The following is a 19,897-nucleotide window of genomic DNA, read 5'->3' on the forward strand; positions in this document are numbered from 1 at the left end:
CTGTGTTATAGCATATGTGTTCTTATAGCGCATATACATTCTCAGTGATAAAGGGGTAAAACCAACTATCAGGGCTCAGACCTCACGCCAACGCACAGCCAGCTTCTGAAAGACCTCTTAGTAGAGAGTGCGGCACATAGTAGGTGCTCAGGATACATGTGGACCAAGTGTGTGAAAAAGAGCTTGACGCATAGAGGCAAACTAGGTGGCGTGGAAGAAAGCTTGCCACGCTTCCTGAGCGGTTTTCTTTTCATGTGGGGAACATGTCGCTTATACATGCGTACGTGAGTTCAGTGGAAATATTTTGTGAAGATCTCATTTGTAATTAGAAGCAGACATGATAGGCATTCTGAATAGGGTAGTTCTCTTCACGGTGATAAGTCATACATGGTTCTTTGCACATGAGGATATTCTGTTATTGTTTTGGAAATGCAAGCCCGTAGGAGAATTGAGTGAGTAAGTTACTTCTCACCCTGTCATTTCTGTGGCAAAGAATACCTCATAGTTATTTGAAGACATCTCTTTTCTATTTTTCTAGGCATGTTTGCCACCGTGGCCGGGATTTCCCAGCGTGCCCCTGTGCACTGGTCAGAGAATGTGATTGGGGCGGCTGTTTGCTTCCCCTATGTCATAGCACTCGATGACGAATTCATCACCGTTCACAGCATGCTGGATCAGCAGCAGAAACAGACCCTGCCCTTTAAAGAAGGCCACATCCTGCAGGACTTTGAAGGTACAACAGTAGAAATCTTAACAGCATTTTCATTCCAAACCTAGTGGTCTTTCTACCATAAATGATACTGGGGAAAAATTAGGAGCTGCGCCTTATACTGAGAGAAGATACACAAACAGCTGGAGAAATGCCTTGTGGTTAAGCGCACTTGCTGCTCTTGCAGAGGATTGATTCTCAGTACACCAGGCTGCTCACAGTTATATATGTACCTGTATGTGTGCATCACACACACACACAAAAGAAATAAATCTTGAAGAAGAATAAGAATAAGAATAAGAATAAGAAGAAGAAGAAGAAGAAGAAGAAGAAGAAGAAGAAGAAGAAGAAGAAGACGACGACGACGACAGTCATTGCAAAGCAGTTTCTGTGCTTCAGGAACAATAAGGTTAAGGGGATGGCAGGCATTTCAGTAAAGAGCCACAGCAGTGTAAGACTTGCCTGGAGATGGAATAGGCCCCCTGGGGAGTGCAAAAAGAGAACTGACTCCTGGAGAAACCAGGGAGGGCTTCCTGAGGGTGATAATTAATGTCAGGATAGATAGGAGTCAGCCAAGCAGATATATGCAGAACCGTCTATCAGAGAAAAGGGAGTATCTGAACAAGAGCTCCCACAAGTGAATCTGGTGTGTCTGTGTATATGGGGTGGGGGGGCAGCAATGTGGTTGGGCACAGTTGGCAAGTGGCTGAAGTGCCATGTGCATCAGTTTCACTTTCCCTCCATTCCATTTTGAACGTTTTAAAACATTCAGAAAGATTGAATGAATAACCATAGTCCCTTCATTTAGACTGGAAGCTTCTTTGTGTTTTGCAGCATTGTTCGTAAGTCAATGGAAGACACTGACCTTCCTCAGCACAAACCTCCATAGTACCATCTCTTAGCCTGCCCATATTCATGTCCAATGAATGGCTTTGAGTATTTTTAATCTAGATTCATTCCTTGTACTTGCCATTTAAAGATCTTTTTATCCTCTAAATGTTACCTTCCTGGCATCTGAGATGCTGGGGTATAACCTTAGTGAGAAGTGTAGCCCCCACCCCGACTGGGGTCAGGTCCAAGTAGGCACTGACTCACGAGTTGGAGTAACATCCCTTGGTACACACATAGACAGGCGGATGTTTTGGTCCTTTCATAGCATTAGTCTAGAACTTACATACATACTCCTATTGGCTTTGAATCATTTCTAGATGATTTATACTATTTAAAGCCATGCAAATGCAATGTAAACAGTTGTTACTTCAGTTATTGTTTGGGAAATAAGGACAAAAACCAATCTACCCATGTTCAACTACAGACTTTCCCAAATATTTTCTATCCCTGGTGGGTTGAACCTGCAGACTCAGAAGCTGTGGATGTGTAATCTGCAGATACAGAGGCTGACCGTATGCTCAGGTTGTGGGACTTTGAATATTGAGTGGTGCAGACTTGCATGGGGCTTACTGACATAGAGCAGACCAATGTTGCCTGCCTTATATGGGAGCAGAGAGGCTCCTGGGAAGAGTGCCTCCAAGCAGATAGCCAGAAACCAAGGAAACCACTTTAGTTGAGGTACAGGAGACAGAAGGAATAAGTTAATTACTTCCAGTGAACAGGGACTGCTGAGTTAGGAGAAGGGTCAGAGTTTAGTTTGGAAATCCAATGGAAGGAGCTAGCCTAGACAGCAGTCCTGATCTTCCACAGACTTCCTGTAGGGTTACAGTGATGGGCAAAGAGAGCTGGCAGGATGGTAGGGAAATCAGTAGTGAACAGAAAGACTCATTGGTATATGGATGGACAGGAAGCATGGCATATTATCTCATGGTTCAAAATATTGCATTACAATCTTAGTTTATGTATACAAACTTTGGAAGGAAAAGATCTTCAGCGAGTTTTTGGTGGTGTTCCGTGATGGATGTCTGTAGCTCCATTGAACTCTGTATCATGTGTCTCCCCACAGGTATCTAAATCAATGGGCTCTTTCATATAGAAAAGGGATAAAGAGCACATTTGTTTCTTTAGCAATGTGACATTAAAGTTTGTCCTTCCCAACAGTTGTCAGTGTGGGTAGAAGAAAAGGGAGGCATCACACCGTAATCTTGTTTGGAATGGTATGGAAAAGCCGGTGGGAGTAATTAGCAGATCAGATAAGGGCCGAGTATAAGGAAGGCAGTAATGCATTGTGGGAGGCAATGCTTTTCCCTTTCCAAATATGTTAATGTTTTTCTTCTCTTCCCTCAGGAAGAGTGATTGTTGCCACAAGTAAAGGAGTTTACATCTTGGTTCCATTACCTCTGGAAAAACAAATACAGGATCTGTTAGCAAGCCGAAGAGTGGAGGAGGCTTTGGTTTTAGCAAAAGGAGCCCGGAGGAACATTCCAAAAGACAAATTTCAGGTTGGTAAATTAACTGGTCACAAGAATTTATGCCTGCAAGCCGCAAGTTAGAAAGCAGTCAGATTTAACTGCATGCATTGGACTCTGTCTACACAAGACCATGTGCAGGACTTTTGTGCCTACCGTGCACCTTTTACAACAACATCTCACCTGCCATAGGTAAGGAAGCAGGTTACAGAGCAGCGGAGCAGCTCTCCTAAGATTGCACAGCCAATCGTGGGAAGCTCAGCTTGTCAGTTTCTCACTTGATACAATAGACTATATTTGAAATCAATCCCTTCTTCAGTCTCCTCCTGAAAGCGGTTATGAACCTGATCCTTCTAAACTGACTGAGTGAGGTCAGGTCATTAGTCTCTGATTTTAGAGTTTGTCTTTGTTGGGGCTCAATTAATTTTCATGTGTGTCCTCTATGTAGACTGTGTTTGGAGGTGGGGCCCATGCATCCAGGATACATGCAACCCAGTGCATTTATAGACCACACATTATCATGTCTCAGTGTCAAAAGGTTGGCTGCCCCACCCCAGCAGTCTGTCTTTTATTGTCTGTAGGCAGTGCTTTGCCCTCTATGTGGATGAAGTACCCCCTCATTGCAGGAGCCCAGCCATTTCCTTAGACAATCTCAGCCTTCCGAGTCCAGGAATCAGAGGCACAAATCACTGCATCTGGCCAGGAGAAAGCACGAAGTGCACTGAAGAAATGTTAGCTTAGAATGTCATTGGTATAAATACAGCCACTATCAGTCCCATTCCCTAAAATTCCTGCATTCAGGACACTACATATTTGAGACTACTAAAACTTGTGAGCTGAACCTGGAGGCATAGACCTGTAAAACTAGCTACTTGGAAGCCTAAGGTAAGGGGGCCTCAAGTTCAAGGCTTGCCTGAGGTACAGAGTGAGTTCAAGCCAGTCTTGGAATTTAGGGTAACCTTGTCTCAAAGAAAAAGTGACATCACTTTCCTAGTGTGGGTAAGGCTTTGGGTTCCATCCCTAGTGCTGTGTTAGAGCAACAACAAAGCTCCACTCACACCCAAACCATGGTGCTGCATGGAACCTGTCCCTAACAGTCCTTAGAAACTAAAGCCAGTACGTTTTACCCATTATTGATTGCTGTGGCAGAAAAGGCATGTTTGGATGTGAGCTGCCTCAGAGAGCACAGGGCAGCTTCTGCCAGTGGATGAGAAGAGCATGTGTCGTACAGGTGGTTAACACTCCGAGGGTCTCCTCCCTGCTCCTAACTTGCTGAAGTGGCACTGAGCTATTCAGCAGGGGGCAGCAAAGGCAAAGGCACAAAGCTCTGACTGCTGGCACTCACGCTACCTCATGTGTCCACACAGCCCAGGCAGGCAGGGGTGTGGCAGAGTGAAGAGGAGCTGTAGGGGCAGTGTGCAGCCATAGCATTGTGTCACAGTTGCTGTGGAAGGGGTGTCCTGCCCTTGTTCAAGCACCATTTGCACTGTGCTCAAATTATGTGGCATGTTCTTATGGAAGTTTTCAGTGTTCTGTGTCTGAATTTCCCTTTTTTTCCTCTGCCCTTTTTGACTAAGAGCAAAGATGCATAGCCAATACCTGATGACATCATCACATGCGTTCTCTCACTCTCCAGCCTGCTTCAATGGGGGTTCTGTGCCTTTGCATCTGATCCCTGCCTTTTCCCCGTATTGCTGTGAATTCAACTCCCTTGTTGTGTGGATGTTATTTTCCCTGAGCTATGCAAACAGCGCTCTCTCTCTCTCTCTCTCTCTCTCTCTCTCTCTCTCTCTCTCTCTCTCTCTGTGTGTGTGTGTGTGTGTGTGTGTCTGCAGTACCATGCACATGCCACTCTTTCAAGAGGTGCACCCCATCCTCTTCTCTGGACATATCTTCTATGCTCAGGCTGCCCCCTGTGTCTAACTCATACCTCCCACCCCAGGGCATCACATAATGAAGGTGAATGCACCAGCTCCAGTCTCATCTTTGGTCACAAGAAGGCCACGTAGTGCCCCTGCCTTCATGACCTCATCCAACCTTAACTGCACCTCCAAACACTGTTAACGTGAATTTGGGGGTAATTTTGAGTACTCATTCAAACTTCAGCATCCTTACTGATGGAGTTGGTAGTGGTTTTGTCTTCCTCCTGGGGTGGAGTGGGGGGACTTTCAGTTTGGTAGCCTTACGAAGATGCCACTGTCACTGATTTCTCTGTAGCAAGCCTGGATATGGCTAGGAATTCCCCCACACCTAGTAGGTCCTTTTAATCCTTTTTTGCTACAAGGATGACCCATAGTATTCCTACTTCCAGAAACAGAACTAGACGCTGGACAGCAGGGCTCTGCTTTCTGCTTATTGTTATAAGGTGGTACAGTAAATCCAATTGTTAGGTGAGAAATGGTTGTTTCCAGAGAGGAAAGACAAAGGCAGATGGAGAGTGCTTTTTAAGCTGTTGAGCCTCTCACCAGTTTAAGCAGTGTGCTGATCTCAGTGCCCCAGGAGGAACTGTTGCTCTTTAAAACCAAGGTGAGCTGGAGTATAGCTCAGTAGTGAACACTCAGTAATTCAAATGAATTCACAGTTCACATACACACACACACGTGAACAAATAAACACACACACACATACACACACACACACACACACACACACCACTGTCAAACCTTTTAAGTTTTATTTGAAAGTGCAAGATTGTTCTAAAAAACAATAGAATGTATTGATGAGGTCTGGCTTTAGATCATAGCTCAGTCATTTATTACTTTAGCCACTTTGAAGTCAAAACTTATCTCTACGTAGAATTTCTCATATCTAAAATGGGGGCAGTGGGTGACAATGATTTGTTCAATGAAAGTGGACCAGGGAATCCTTCAAATCAATAATCCCTGAATAAATAGTAGAGAATTGATAAGCTGGTGATTAGGTGCCTAGGTAAGTAGTAGGCATACCTTATGTTCAAGGCTCTCTTGGCATTCTAGGTTAGAAGAAGAATTAGTAGCAAAGGGAGCGATGAAATCCATCTTCAGCTGGGAGACAGTGCTAGGATGATGATTTGGCATACTTGGAACAAGCATTTCAGACAAACCTTAGCAGAACTCAGAAATGGGCTGTGAGAGAAAGGATGAAGGGACTGATTTTCCTCAGGTGTGCACAGGTGATTTGTTGGTTGGTTGCTTTTTAAGAAAGGTTTTTTCTGTGTAGCTCTGGATGCCCTAGAACTCACTATGTAGACCAGGCTGGCCTCAAACCCAGAGATCTGCCTGCCTTTCCCTCCCAAGTGCTAGGATTGAAGGCATGTGACACCAGTGCCCGACTTTTGGTTATTTATTTTTAATGATTTATTTTATTTTCATTTTATGTACATTGGTATTTTGCATGTATGCATGTCTGTATGAAAGTGTCAGATCCCCTAGAACAGAAGTTACAGACAGTTATGAGCTGCCTTGTATGCTGGGAATTGCACCTGGGTCCTCTGGAAGAACAGCTAGTGCTCTTAACCACTGAGCCATCTCTCTAGACCAAGTGTGTGTGTTGTTATTGTTGGATGTTACAAGAATGGAAGAGTTCTGCAGATGAGTTAAGTTGGGTTGCAGTGCCCAGATGAGCTGGCAGTTTTACTACAAGAACTTTAGGCAGTCTGTTATTAAATGTGAGCAGAGCATCTCCAAGAGATAGGGCACACAGCACTTCCTCAGCTTCAGCTAAGAGGACTCATGTGGCTGTGTAGTACTTAAATTTGACCAGCCTTGTGTCTGAGGGATGCTATGAGAAATGCTTCTGCAAAGTCACTTTCAGAAGACTGGGGTTGTTGATTTCCACCTGAGCAACCAGAGGCTGAAGCAGTCACAGAAGCCTAGTGGATTGAGAAGAGGGTGAAGCAGTACGTTAGGGGTTCATGGAATCGAATCTGTGACTATGTCTCAGTGTGGTGTGTGTGTGTGTGTGTGTGTGTGTGTGTGTGTGTGTGTGTGCATGTGTATGCATGCATGTATGTATGTTCCTCTGCTCAGTAGAGCACTGCCCTGCATGCATGAGGCTCTGGGCTCCATACTCAAGCACCACAAGAAGAAAGATTTGCATTTCTAATGAAGGCTTACAGACTGTTTTCTTGGATATTATTCCCTAAACTGCATAGTGTAAGAACTGTTTGTATTGGATTTACAGCTTGCTAAGTGTTACAGGTAAGCTAGACATGACATAAAGCATGTAGGTCGATATGCATAGGTCTGTGGGATACAATGCTGTTTTATCTAAGGGACTTGAGCATATGTTGGTATCTTTGGGGCCCTGGAATGGTGCCTTTTCACTACTGAGGGATAAGTACATATATTCAGTACATTTTATTTTTTCTGTAACTAATAACGTGTCTCTATAGAAGAAGGTAAATTGGGTTGTGATTGACAAGTGCAGCCTACCCCTGTGGTGACGGTTGTAAGGCGTCCTCAGGAGAGAATTAACCCATGTTTCCTTACAGGTGATGTACAGGAGGGTTCTGCAGCAGGCAGGCTTTATACAGTTTGCACAGCTCCAGTTCCTGGAAGCCAAAGAGCTCTTCAGGTAATTTGAAGTGTTTGGTGGCAGCATTGTTACTCAGTGTCCCCTCTGCTGGGTACCTCCATCATCTATGTGATGTCGGGGGGGAGTTGTGGTCTGGCCAAATGGAGGTGTGTTGGGGCAGGACTGTTTGGTACATTGTAGGGTGCTCATTCCTGGATTCCAACTGCTAGATATTAGCAGTAGCACAAACCACGTTAGGATAAAATCCCTTATTTAAGGACCACTGAGCAACTTGTCTGGAGTTTAGTATCAGGAAGATGCTGGTTTCTGAAGGACCCTGTCCTGGCTCAGATTTATGTTACATTGTTTTTTGATGGTTCTTTCTTACTCTGGGAATCCCAGGGCTCATTGGGTTTTCCTCCCAGCTCAGGTACCTTGATGTTGCACTCCCCAGTCATCCGTTTATGCTCCTCACTCTTGTCTCCTCCGCTCTTTTTTGGAACCATGTTTGATATGGTTTCATTGGCACTACAGATTAGCATGGTCACTCAGTCACACTCACCCCCATTAACATGTGCCTCCAGGCACTGCCCTCCAGTGTTGTTTGTGTGCCTATGTGTACTCTCTCTCTCTTTTTGCTTCATTTAGTTTGACACTGTAATTGCAGAAGCAGCCAGCTGGATGTCCGGGAGCTGATCTCTCTCTACCCCTTCCTGTTGCCCACCTCCTCTTCCTTCACCCGGTCTCACCCTCCTCTTCATGAGTATGCAGACCTGAACCAACTGACCCAGGGTGACCAGGAGAAGATGGCCAAGTGCAAGCGCTTCCTCATGAGCTACCTGAATGAAGTTCGCAGCACAGAGGTAGCAAATGGCTACAAGGAAGACATCGACACGGCCCTACTCAAGCTGTATGCAGAGGCTGACCATGACAGCCTGCTGGACCTCTTGGTCACTGAGAACTTCTGCCTGCTGACGGACAGTGCTGCCTGGCTGGAGAAGCACAAAAAGTGAGTGCTCTTAGCCCCATGTGCTAAAGCTTCCTGTCCAGTCCTCTTGCACTCCCTGTGGCCCCCTCAAGGGGGTACTCTGAAACTGACTCAGCCAACGTTGTGTTTGAGTTTTCAAGGGTCCAGGCAGTAACCACTAAGAAGTCATTGTGACAACAGTCATCAAATGGTCCTCAGATGATAACGTTCTCCTGAGCTATGGGACCTTGGAGGAATTCACTCCTATGCTTGTTCATGGTGGCGAGTCCAGTGTGAATTACCGTGAGCTTTGTTAGTAAATGCAGCAGTTGAAAGGGTCCTGTTGTCAGACTCGGACTCACCTTGAAGATGCTGCATGCTTGTAATAATAATGCAATCATGATTCTGATTGGTTAGATAGGGTCTAAAGCTTTAGCTTTAGCTTTCTGGATCTTACTGATAATGGTTTGAACTGCTTTCATTATGCCTAACGGTTAGTAGGCAGCCCTAAATCCATGGGCAGTGAATGCCCAGTGACCAGCTTGCTTAGGACTGGTAGCTCCTTAGGGTTTTTATATGTGATTTTTAAAAAGATTATTTTCACTTTTTAATATCTATTGTGTAGATTTGTGCATGTGCGTTCAGGTGTCAACAGAAACCAAAAGAGGGTGTTAACGCCCTGGAACTGGAGTTAACAGATGCTGTGTGCTACCCAGCATAGCTGCGGGGAACTGAACTTGGGTCCTCTGCTTAAGAGCCTAGCCATCTCTCTAGATCTCCTATGATTTTTGTTTAGAATTTAAAATGAAAAAGGACTCATGAAGACGTGGGGCCACCATACCAGATCCCATTTGGTGCCTGAGGTGGTGTGGGCATCCTTGGCAGTGTTAGCTCTTTTCATAGCTTGCAGCGAACACGTTATGGACTGGTGGTATAGGTTGCGTATCTCTTAACCAGAATACCTGGACAGAAGAATTTCCAAATTCAGAGTTTTTCAGATTTTTTTTTTTTGTATTCTTAAGCAGTTTTCTAATCTGAAACTCTAAGATCTTATTTTGTGTCTAGACCTGAACAGGCTAGAGAGAGGGCTCAGTGGATCAGTGGAGAAAGCATTGGCTCTATAAGCATGAGGCCTGGAACCTAGACTCCAGCAGCCACACAAAAGCTCGGCACATGTGGCAGCCCACCTGGGACCTGCTGGCTCCTAGACCAACACAAACCAATGGGTTCAGTGAGAGAGCCGACTTCACTGAACAGAGTGGAGGGTGCTGGAGGAAATGCCCGAGGCAAGGGGTGGCCTCCGTAGGAATGTGCCCCCCAAACACATGCAAACTCCACTTGGGATTACCCATGCAAGCACGCGTGTGACCACACATACACACACAAACACCCTAAGCTTTTGGATCTCTAGTTTGCCCTTAAAGTTTCATGTTTTGGCGTGTTTCAGATTAGTGCTCCTCAGCCTGTTGGGTTTCAAATCCAGAGTGCACACTGACACCTGGTGGCAGTGACTCGGGAAGTTGTATCTATGAAAAGTCATGTTGCGTTCCCAGAGATTTTAAAGAGAGGTTCCAGCGGACACTTGAGTGTCTTGAGATGTGACTCTAAGGGGTCACCTGCTGAGTGGGAAGAAGACCGTGGACAGAGCATGAGCCGTGCATGTCCTAGGACGTGAGCCATGCCCTCGCTCATCCTTCCCATCCTTCTCTTTTCCAGGTATTTTGCACTAGGACTGCTCTATCATTACAATAAACAGGATGCCTCTGCAGTTCAGGTGAGTTCAGAAAGGCTTTCGTGGGCTAGCAAGGTGACTCGACAGGTAAGAGCACCTGCCGTTCAAGGCTTGACACCCTGAGTCTCAGCCCTAGAACCTATGGTGTCGGGAGAACCAACATTCGAAAGTTATCCTCAGACCTCCGCATGTGAACTGAGGCACACAGAACTTTCACATTTACACACACACACACACACACACACACACACACACACCATACATTTTTTAAAATGCATTTTAGTGTTGTTAAAAGGCCAATAACCTTTAATTTTGCATTACTTTTTAAGTCAGTAGAAACCACTTTTGTCTGATCTGACCTTTTCCACAGAGAGCAAACAACACCATTTTCAAAAGTGAGCTCCTTAGTAAGGGTTGACATCAAGTCTCCATTCTTGTTCCTGACAAACACGCCAAGAAGTGATGTCTTTAAATCTCTGTAAAGAATATTCTGAAGCTTGAGTTTGGGAAAACTGAAGAAATGAAAAAAAGGCTGATTTCCTTGTTAACAGTGACAAGGGGCCCTGGAGAGATGGCTCGGTGACTAAGAGCAACTGCTGTTCTTCCAGAGTCTGTTTCCGCACCCGCATTGGGCGGCTCCCAACGTCATAGCTCCAGATCCTAGGGATCGACCCCTCTTCTGGCCTCTGTGGGCGCTGCACACATGTGGCATCTGCACACAGACATGTACATGCACATCAATATGTATTTAGAAAATTGTCACATGGTATTGTACACATTTCTTGGATTTGGTGTCCCACTTGACACGTGCTTACAGTGGAAGGTGATCTAGTCATGGTCATTGGTGTCCCTGCCACCGTCTCTGCACCAGGAAACTTGGAGCTCGTCTGTTTTAGAGATTCAGTCACTCCAGTGAGCACAGATAACGAAGGATTTTTTTTCTCTAACCGTGTTTTAGTAACCCATATCTAACTTCCCCCTGCCCACCCTGTCCCTGACTTTTAACTGCTAATACCCATTGCTTTTCATGACTTTTATGAAATGAGCGTTAAAAATGTGGTATTTTTGCTGAACCAGCAGGCATATGACATCACCTTAGAAAATTAGGGCAGCAGGTAACAGCTGCATTTGTAGTTTCTAGTAGTAATAACAGCAGGCATTGCATTGCCAGTGAACTGGGCAGGTGCTTCCCATACAGCGCATTGTAGAGCCACAGTGATGATGTGAAGGCCAGCAGGGCTGTTGGGCCTCAGCTGAATGCCATTGATCTGTTAGCCTTGTCTCTTGGCTCTCACCTTGCAGCTTCCCATTGATCTTTGCAGAGATCTTCTCACACCCTGGGGAGATGTGCTCCCGTCTGCCCTGTGATGCCTCAGATTGCATTGGGTGCTAGTTTCCTCGGGAGACTTTTGTGTGACATCAGCTCCCTGGCTTTGGCCGTGCATTCGTGAGTTTAGTCTGCAGCTACTTTGCTAAAATCACAATAACATAATTGCAGAGAGAAGAGAACAAGAAAATGAGTTTTCATCATCACATGCCTCAAGGCTAAGAACAGATTTGGATATTACAAACAAAACGTTTATTTTTAAGACATGGTAGCAGCATCTTTAGATTACTGCACGTGTGTTATGATGATGTTAGCACACTATAGAGAAAGATTTGCATACTTGAATAATATGGAGTAAATATTCATAAGTGGCAAAAGTACCATAAAAAAGTCAATATTTTTCAGTGGACCTTTGATTCAGTTATTTAAGTGGTGAACTCAGGACTGAAAAAAACTAGTACACATTAAGCATCCTAATCCGTTTTAATTGGGGGGATCACCACTATTTTGAATTGCAGATTATTTTAGATTTTGTAGTATTTGCATGTATAAAATGAAATGTCTTGGATGTAAGACCTGATCCTAAGCTAAATTTCACTGTGTCTTACACAAATAGCATGAAAGTAATTTATACAATACTTTTTATAAGTCTGTGCTCAAAACCAATTTTGATGGTGTGGAATTTTCCACTTTTAGCATCATCTCACATTGGAAAATAATTATATTTTAGCACATTTGGGTTTTTAGATTTATTTCTCAAAGAAAAAAATTAAAACTGATCTAAGAATTTACACCCTTTGTTCAAAATGCTCAAGACCAGAATTGTTTTAGATTTCAGAGTTTTTGCGATTTTGAAGTAATACATGGGTAGAGAGAGCCGCCACAGCCAGCCACCCAGTCTGCAGGCCTGAAATGCAGGCTGCACTATCAACATGCTGGCCCGTGTTCAGATTCTAGACTCTCGTGTGAGTGATGCTTCAGCTATGTTTTTGAAAGTCTTAAGAGAGTAAGGAAACAAGGACTTTCTGAGATAGTTCTACAAGGTATTTAACATTCTAGATTTAAAATTTTTTTTGGTTTCTATTACTTTTCAGCTGTGGGTGAAGATTGTGAATGGGGACATCCAGGATTCCACACGCTCAGACCTGTATGAATACATCGTTGATTTTCTTACCTACTGCTTAGACCAAGAGCTGGTGTGGACCCATGCTGACTGGCTGTTGCAGAAAAGTGAGGAGGTTTGTGTTTCATAAATGCTTTCTCTTCGGAATGTCTGATAAAAGACACCAAAGCCCTAAACTGCGGGCAGACTTAGGTGCAAGGGTGGGGAGCTACATTCATTTCCCCCCTGCAGCCCCATTTTCTGTGTGCCATTTTAAATCCCTCCCTTTGAGCATGAGCAACTGCCACAGTCTGCTGCTGCTGCTGCTGCTGCGGTCTGCAGAACCCTCATTCTGTAGAGGCCCCTGGTAGAAATACAAAGAGCCTAGCCTGCGCATGCTCCCGGTGTTCCAAAAACACTCTACAGTTTCCTCTTCCCCTGCTGCGGAACAGAAGTCTGCATTTTGTTGTCTGGGATGGGTGTAGACCTGCACAGCCCCGTCTTTTCCAAGTAGTCCCCAATCTGGGCCCCATCAGGAAGAACATCTTCCTCTTCTGTTTCCATGCCCGTCTTAGAGGCTGTGACATGGAGGTGTGAAGTGGCTTGACGACCTGGCTCATCTTGGAGGCTGGAACAGAACGATAGAGAAAAAACAACTGTTGGCTCTTGGCTGTAGAGCAGGGGTTCTCAGCCTTCCTAATGGTGCGACCCTTTGCTACAGCTCTTCATGTTGTGGGGACCCCAGCCATAGCATTTTGCTGCTACTTCATGACTATAATTTGATTGCTATTACAAATCATACTGTAAATATCTGATATGTGACACTAAAGGGGTCATGGCCCACAGGTTAAAAACCACTGCTCCATAGCTAGGCAGCCAGTGCTCAGAACAGAAGGACACAGACCTCATTGAGACCCCCCAGCTTACCCCCACAAAGGCAGCAAGCTTAACAGACCCATTTCCTTGCCCCCCTCCCCTCCTTGTAGAGACAAGGTCAGATAGACAGGTTCAAGACAGAACTAAGCAGACTCCTCTGCTGTCCGTCCTACTTCCTGAACCAGGTCAGAGCCCTTATTCCTTGCATACTGAAACATTTAAAAATTACATTTATTTAATTTATGTGTATTTATGGACATATATGTACATACTGTGTGTATGATGGTCAGAGGACAGCTGAGGTTCTCACCTTCCACCATGCATGTCCCAGGTATTGAACTCAGATATTCAAGCTTGGCAGCAAGTAAATTCCCTGCTGGGCTAGCTCACCAGCCCCGCCTTGTAGAGTTTTTATTATATTCCTCCTCTCCCTCTACGCATGCCTACAGAACATACCAGCACATGTTCCGATGGTGTTGATACAGTGTCACTTAAAGGGTTAGGGCTTTTTCACTCACCAGGCAATCAGCCAAACTCACCGAGATTCTGTGCCACATGGTAGCCCACCACTTGACCTCTGTCATCTTTTGAAGGATGGTTCACATATAGGATTAACAGACCTTTTTTTCTGGATGGTGGTGGTGCACACCTTTAATCCCAGCACTCAGGAGGCAGAGGCGTGTGGATCTCTGTGAGTGCAAGGCCAGCCTGGTCTACAGAGTGAGTTCCAGGACAAACAGCCAGGGCTACACAGAGAAAGCCTGTCTCGGAAACAAACAAACAAACAAACAACAATATAAACAAACAAACAAAAACCTCAACAAAAAAAAAAAAAGAAGACTGAAGACAAAAAGAAAAACCAAACAAACAAATAGCAGACTTTTCAAGGTCATGGAGGCAAATAGTGCTGAGACACAGATCCAGAAGACTTGTAGCTATGTTGTGTTTTTCGTGTTTGTGGTTCACAGGGTGTGGGGGTGTGCATGCAAACCTGTAGGCATACAATAGTACTTGCACGTGTAAGTGCACAAGGGAACCCAACAATGTGTATTTCCTTCTCAGTATTTCCTTAGATGGCAGAATTGGCCCAGGGAGCTCCTCATGGCAGACATAGGAAGGCAGCCTGACAGTTGTTTAGGGACCACAGGCTCAGATGGTGGACTAGCCAAGTGCAGTAAATAATCTGCTAGCCAGACAATGTGTTCAGAGAAACAAGAGCACACTGTATTTTCATACTTTCTGGACTTTGTTCCTTAAAGTTTGCAAAGGACAGTCTCTATTTAGGATAATCTTCATAAACTATTGTCTGTTGCATGGCTGTCAAAGCCTATTACCAGTGACTGCTGTGTTCCCTAGTTTCCAACCATTCCAGAAGAAATCCCAGCAATGTGGGGGATTATTTCAAAATGCCAGCCTCTTTCCTGTCTGCATTGTGTCCTTTGTTTGCTCTTTCTAGGGACTTCTTGATAGACTGTTTTCTCCCATAGTTTTGAGCTAAGTGTGGCGTATGAAAAGCTGCACCTGCTTAATACATTAGCATATTCTGCATTATTTTGGCCAACCTCTGAATGCTAAGTGACTAAAAGAAAGATGAAGAAAACTGAATTGCTGTTCTTTCTGCAGATTGGAGTTCAAGTTTTCACCAAGAGACCTTTGGATGAGAAGCAGCAGACTGGTTTTAATCCAGATGACATTATCAGTTGCCTTAAGAAATACCCTAAAGCCCTGGTTAAATATCTGGAGCATCTTGTTATCGACAGGAGACTGCAGGTGAGTGCTCAGAGCCTGGACTTAAGGTCTCTGGCTGCGGTGTCTCTCACAACTTAGGAAAGGGAACCTGAGTGTCACTTTTCGGGCAAGCCACGTCTCCTGGTCACTCAGTCTGTGCTTGTTGATATCTGATGGATGTGAGCCTTCGTGAAAGAGACCTAGAGGCTTAGAGCAGGATGTGCTTGTCTCTGTCTCATCGCCACCTCGCTTCTCTTTTCTTTGTTGGTGTCCTCCAGGAAATGGGGGAAGCTACGTCATCTATAGGGTACTAAAGCCTTTGCCTCCCAGAATGAAAATGTGCTCCCCCGCCAAGTGTTAATCATCTTTCCAGCGTTATGATTAAGCCCCAGGCAATCAACTTCCGAAGAGCAGATGGTTCCTTGGCCCCACGGCTCTAGAGCTTTCAGTCTGTAATGGGTCGTCCCATTCTTTTGGATGAAGAATCTTGGCAAAAGAGGGCAAGGCAGGGCATTTGTTGAGGTCCCACTGCCCCTGCTGTGGTCCTACTCCTTCCCCTTGGCTCCAGTCCTTCCATATTTCACCCCCAGCGCCCAATAGCATCCCATGGAGGCCAGGCCTTTAACAGTGGACTTTGGGGACAATTCAGCTTCCAATTATAGCAACGTGACTGTAAACCTTCCCTCTGTGTTGGAGCTTCTGGGAGTCTTCCAGTGCTCTGACGGTGTCCTGACCACTGTGTTTGAGAACCTGTCATGGCCTCCCTCATGTAAACGCTGTGTCTGGCTCATTCCTGACTTCTGCAGAAAGAAGAGTACCACACCCACCTGGCCATCCTCTACCTGGAGGAAGTGCTGCGGCAGAGGGTGGCCACTGGCGGCAAGGACGAAGATGCCACTGAGGCGCAGACCAAACTCCGGAGGCTGCTCCAGAAGTCTGACTCCTACCGCATCCATTTGTTGAAAGGTGAGGATAAGATTGCGTCCCAGTGAGAGTCTCTGGGGCTGGGGCAGGAAGCCATTGTCCCAGAGTACAACATTTGGCTCCCATAGGGTGCTTGCTTGAGCTCCTTTTCCTAAGCTGTCCTGATGAGTTTTGGATTGAGCTTTAAAGCACACGATTCAGGTCCTTCTGATGACTTCAGTACCTTCACCACTCAGTATCCCTGGGGTATTGGACCCCAAGGAATCTCAAGATCTGCAGTACTCAAGCTCTGAAGGGAAATGTCATAGTCTGAGCATAGACTCTGTGTAACTCACACCTTACCTTTGTACCTTCGTCTGTGCCGTAAGTATGGCAGCTTCTTAGTAATTATTTCCTGACTCTCACTCTGAGGAGAGTGGTGATGCATGTGTGCTGTGGTGTCTGGCTGCTGCTGCTGCACTTGACACAGGCTATACAGTCAGCCCTTTACCCCCAGGCTGGTAATATCTACCTCAGGCATCAGGCCTGAGGAGCAGCCCATAGTGACCAAGCTACAGATACCAGTGCCTATCATTTGCTATTAACCTTGGCCCTCAGTTGTCCTGGGAATATCCCATTGCAGCAGGGAATATCTTCTGTCGTCCCCTATTTCACAGCCCACAGGGGAGCAAAGTGATCTCGGTAGTGAGACTCAGCCCATCAGCCCACTAAGAGAGAGCCTTGATCAAGACTGGCACTGCCCCTGGGCTGTGTCATTTTTTGGAAGCTTAACTGTAGGGGGAGCAAAGAAACATTTTTCTTTCTGTTCTGCAAACTCATTGGATACAGATAATACAATTAGGATTAAAAAAAAAATACCGTGAACCCATGTTCCTTTCAGTTGAAATAAAGGGGTTGAACATGGATTTTTTTAGTAAAGCGGATATTTGGATTTTTATCCATGGGTTCTGCATCTGCAGATTTAACCAACTGTGATTTGAAAGTATTTCCCCCCTAAATACCATAACCTTATAGTCAGCTGCATTTAAATCCTCCAGGGGTGATCTCAAGTATAATAGTGTCAGTTACTTGAAAATAGTACAGGGGATTTGGGGCTCTTTCTGGGAGGGTCTTGACTCTCATCCCCCTGAAGACACAGAGGAAGGAACAGTTGTTCCCCTGTGTGTTAGTCATGAGATTTCATACTGGAAAGACAGAGTGATGCTATGGTAACCACAGACCAGGAGCCCGGGCTCCGGTGATGCTTAGGGTCCATTAGAGAGCAGACACACCCACTGGTTCATTTCCCGAGTGTTAGCAGCAGAGTCTGTCTTTGGTTTTTCTAAGATTCTGAGTCACCAGGGGAAAATCCAAGGAGCCACCTCCATCAGCCATCTAGGTGGCAGTATTTAGCAATGTCTAGGTAGAACAAGCAGGTGAGCTCAGCCAGCCAGCCCAGTCTGTTACTGAGTGCCAATTTTGTCTGACAGAGAAGATCCAGGGTGCTGGCCTGCCCATGGAAAGCGCCATCCTCCACGGGAAGCTGGGTGAGCACGAGAAAGCCCTGCATATCCTGGTGCACGAGATGGGGGACTTCTCTGCAGCTGAGGACTACTGCCTCTGGGGCTCCGAGGGTCAGGACGCAGCCTGCCGTCAGCGCCTTTTCCACACACTGCTTGCCATGTACCTCCATGCGGGCCCCTCTGCCCATGCGCTGACTGTGGCCGCTGTGGACTTGCTGAACCATCACGCCAGGGAGTTTGATGCCACCCAGGTCCTGCAGCTGCTGCCTGACACCTGGTCGGTGCAACTTCTCTGCCCGTTCCTCACAGGAGCTATGAGGGACAGCATCCATGCCAGGAGGACCACACAGGTGGCTCTTGGGCTGGCCAGATCAGAAAACCTGACTTACAGGTATGATAAGGTGAGTGCCCAGCCCTTGTGCCAGCTTGCTTCTCTGCGAGCCCTTGTTGCATGAGAGGTGAGTCTTTAACCTATGAGAACGTGGTCTTCGTTAGTTCTTATTTCCTCTACACGTATTGATTGCGCCCACCAAGATACGGAGATCTGTATGGGCAGAGGCAGAGGCTGCGCTGGCAGGCAGCATCGGTGAGGCGTCTTCCATTTGGACACCAGTAGTCGTGAGAGTGTGTGGAAGCTGCGTGTGCTCCCTCACTCTAAGTCCCGCACTCGGGAGGCTGGGGCAGGAAAACCGTCAGGACCTCAAGGTTAACCTGTGGTGCAAAGAAAGTTCCAGACCCGTTTGGGCTCCAGTGCAAGACCCTGACTGAAAACAAACAAAACCAAACCAGGGAGAATGTGTAGGGAAGGTGAGTCGTGTCCGAACAGTGACGCTCCCCAGACACATTCTTTACGCCTTTGGAGCACTTTATAGCATTACACGTGGTGTCTTCTGCTGTCCTCTCTATTGCACGGAGGAGAAAACTGAGCCTTGTGACAGTTACATGGAAGAGCCCTAGACCAGTTCAGAAACCCACATTCTCTTCTCCAAGATGAAGTCCTTTTCTGGAAACCCCATGTGGCTGGCTAGAAGAGCAGAGTCATTTCTTGTCCCACACATGGGTCTTCCTTAAGACCCTGTGGCCTGGGGTATTGAGTCTCACCTCTGTTAACTCCTTCTGGCTTCCCAGCACATGTCCTGGCCTTAGTTGCCTGGCCATGCAGCATGCTGTCTTACCTCCTCTCCTTTGCACGTGCTGACCCTACACCCTGCAGTATTTTACCTTTTCTTCATGAACACCCAGGCAGCGTTTGGCCGATCTGTTTTTCTCTACCTCAAAGCCTTAATTAAGCTTTAAGTCTTTTGCCTACCCACATCCCTTGTGTGTGCACTGATAACTTCCTCTTTTCCATTTAGATTTTGAGGGCAGGGACTTTTATTAGTGTTCCCCCTAGTGCCTATCCTGGTAGGCTGCAGGACTGCATGGTGAGGGCACTAGTTCGTGCAGGAGAATCCCAAGTTGCTGCTTGCCCCTGTCGGTGGTCCAACTTGCCCAGACTGACAGCGACTGTATAGAAAAACCTTAGCATGTGCAACTCAAGTCTAAATTATCAGACTAGAGTCAATATTGACAGGTACTGTTTCTTACTGACTTCCAGAAAATGAAACTGTGATGTGGGAATGTGCCACTAATCAACTGCGGGGCTGTGACCAAATCCCTGATTAGGGTTCTGCTTTTTATTTGCAAGTGAGCATCCCCCTTGGTCCCCTCAGCTCTGATAGTCGTGACTTTGTGGCAGACAGTCAGTGCTTTGAGAATGCTGAAGGGAAGAGTTTGTGTAGAAATTTCCAGAAACGCAGTGGTTATTTTAAGAAAACTAACTGCTGGGGCTGGAGAGATAGATGGCTCAGATATTAAGAGTGTTTACTGCTCTTGCAGGGGACCTGGGCTCAATTCCCAGCACCCACATAACTGCTCACAGCTCCAGTCCCGGGATTCTGATGACCTTTTCTGGCTTCTGCAGGCATGTGATGCATGGAAACCCATGCAGGCACACACACATACATGGGAAAAGGAATAAATAAGTCTCGAAGAATAAAAGGAAGGCAGCTCTGCTGCTTTCTCTGCTTGTTCATTTCTGTTTCTCACGTCCCATGTCCAGAAGTTGATGGACACAATCCTGTGGGCAGCCGCAGTCCGCTATAGACTGTGCACCCATTCGCCCTGACTCATCAGC

At 46.0% G+C, this 19,897-nt stretch overlaps 1 protein-coding gene across 1 annotated transcript in view; it reads left to right on the forward strand.

Annotated features, from left to right (window-relative positions):
* The window catches only part of Tgfbrap1 (transforming growth factor beta receptor associated protein 1), a 44,566-nt gene that overhangs the window by 22,043 nt on the left and 2,626 nt on the right, over nucleotides 1-19,897 (forward strand). The window contains exons 3-11 of the mRNA XM_075980273.1: nucleotides 539-733; nucleotides 2,948-3,102; nucleotides 7,541-7,623; nucleotides 8,231-8,572; nucleotides 10,247-10,304; nucleotides 12,684-12,827; nucleotides 15,191-15,337; nucleotides 16,102-16,261; nucleotides 17,689-18,122. Of these exons, the coding sequence (XP_075836388.1) occupies nucleotides 539-733; nucleotides 2,948-3,102; nucleotides 7,541-7,623; nucleotides 8,231-8,572; nucleotides 10,247-10,304; nucleotides 12,684-12,827; nucleotides 15,191-15,337; nucleotides 16,102-16,261; nucleotides 17,689-18,122 (1,718 nt within the window). The remainder of the gene's footprint in view (nucleotides 1-538; nucleotides 734-2,947; nucleotides 3,103-7,540; nucleotides 7,624-8,230; nucleotides 8,573-10,246; nucleotides 10,305-12,683; nucleotides 12,828-15,190; nucleotides 15,338-16,101; nucleotides 16,262-17,688; nucleotides 18,123-19,897) is intronic.

This window comes from Microtus pennsylvanicus, chromosome 7, assembly GCF_037038515.1.
Source record: "Microtus pennsylvanicus isolate mMicPen1 chromosome 7, mMicPen1.hap1, whole genome shotgun sequence".
Taxonomy (NCBI): Eukaryota; Metazoa; Chordata; class Mammalia; order Rodentia; family Cricetidae; genus Microtus; species Microtus pennsylvanicus.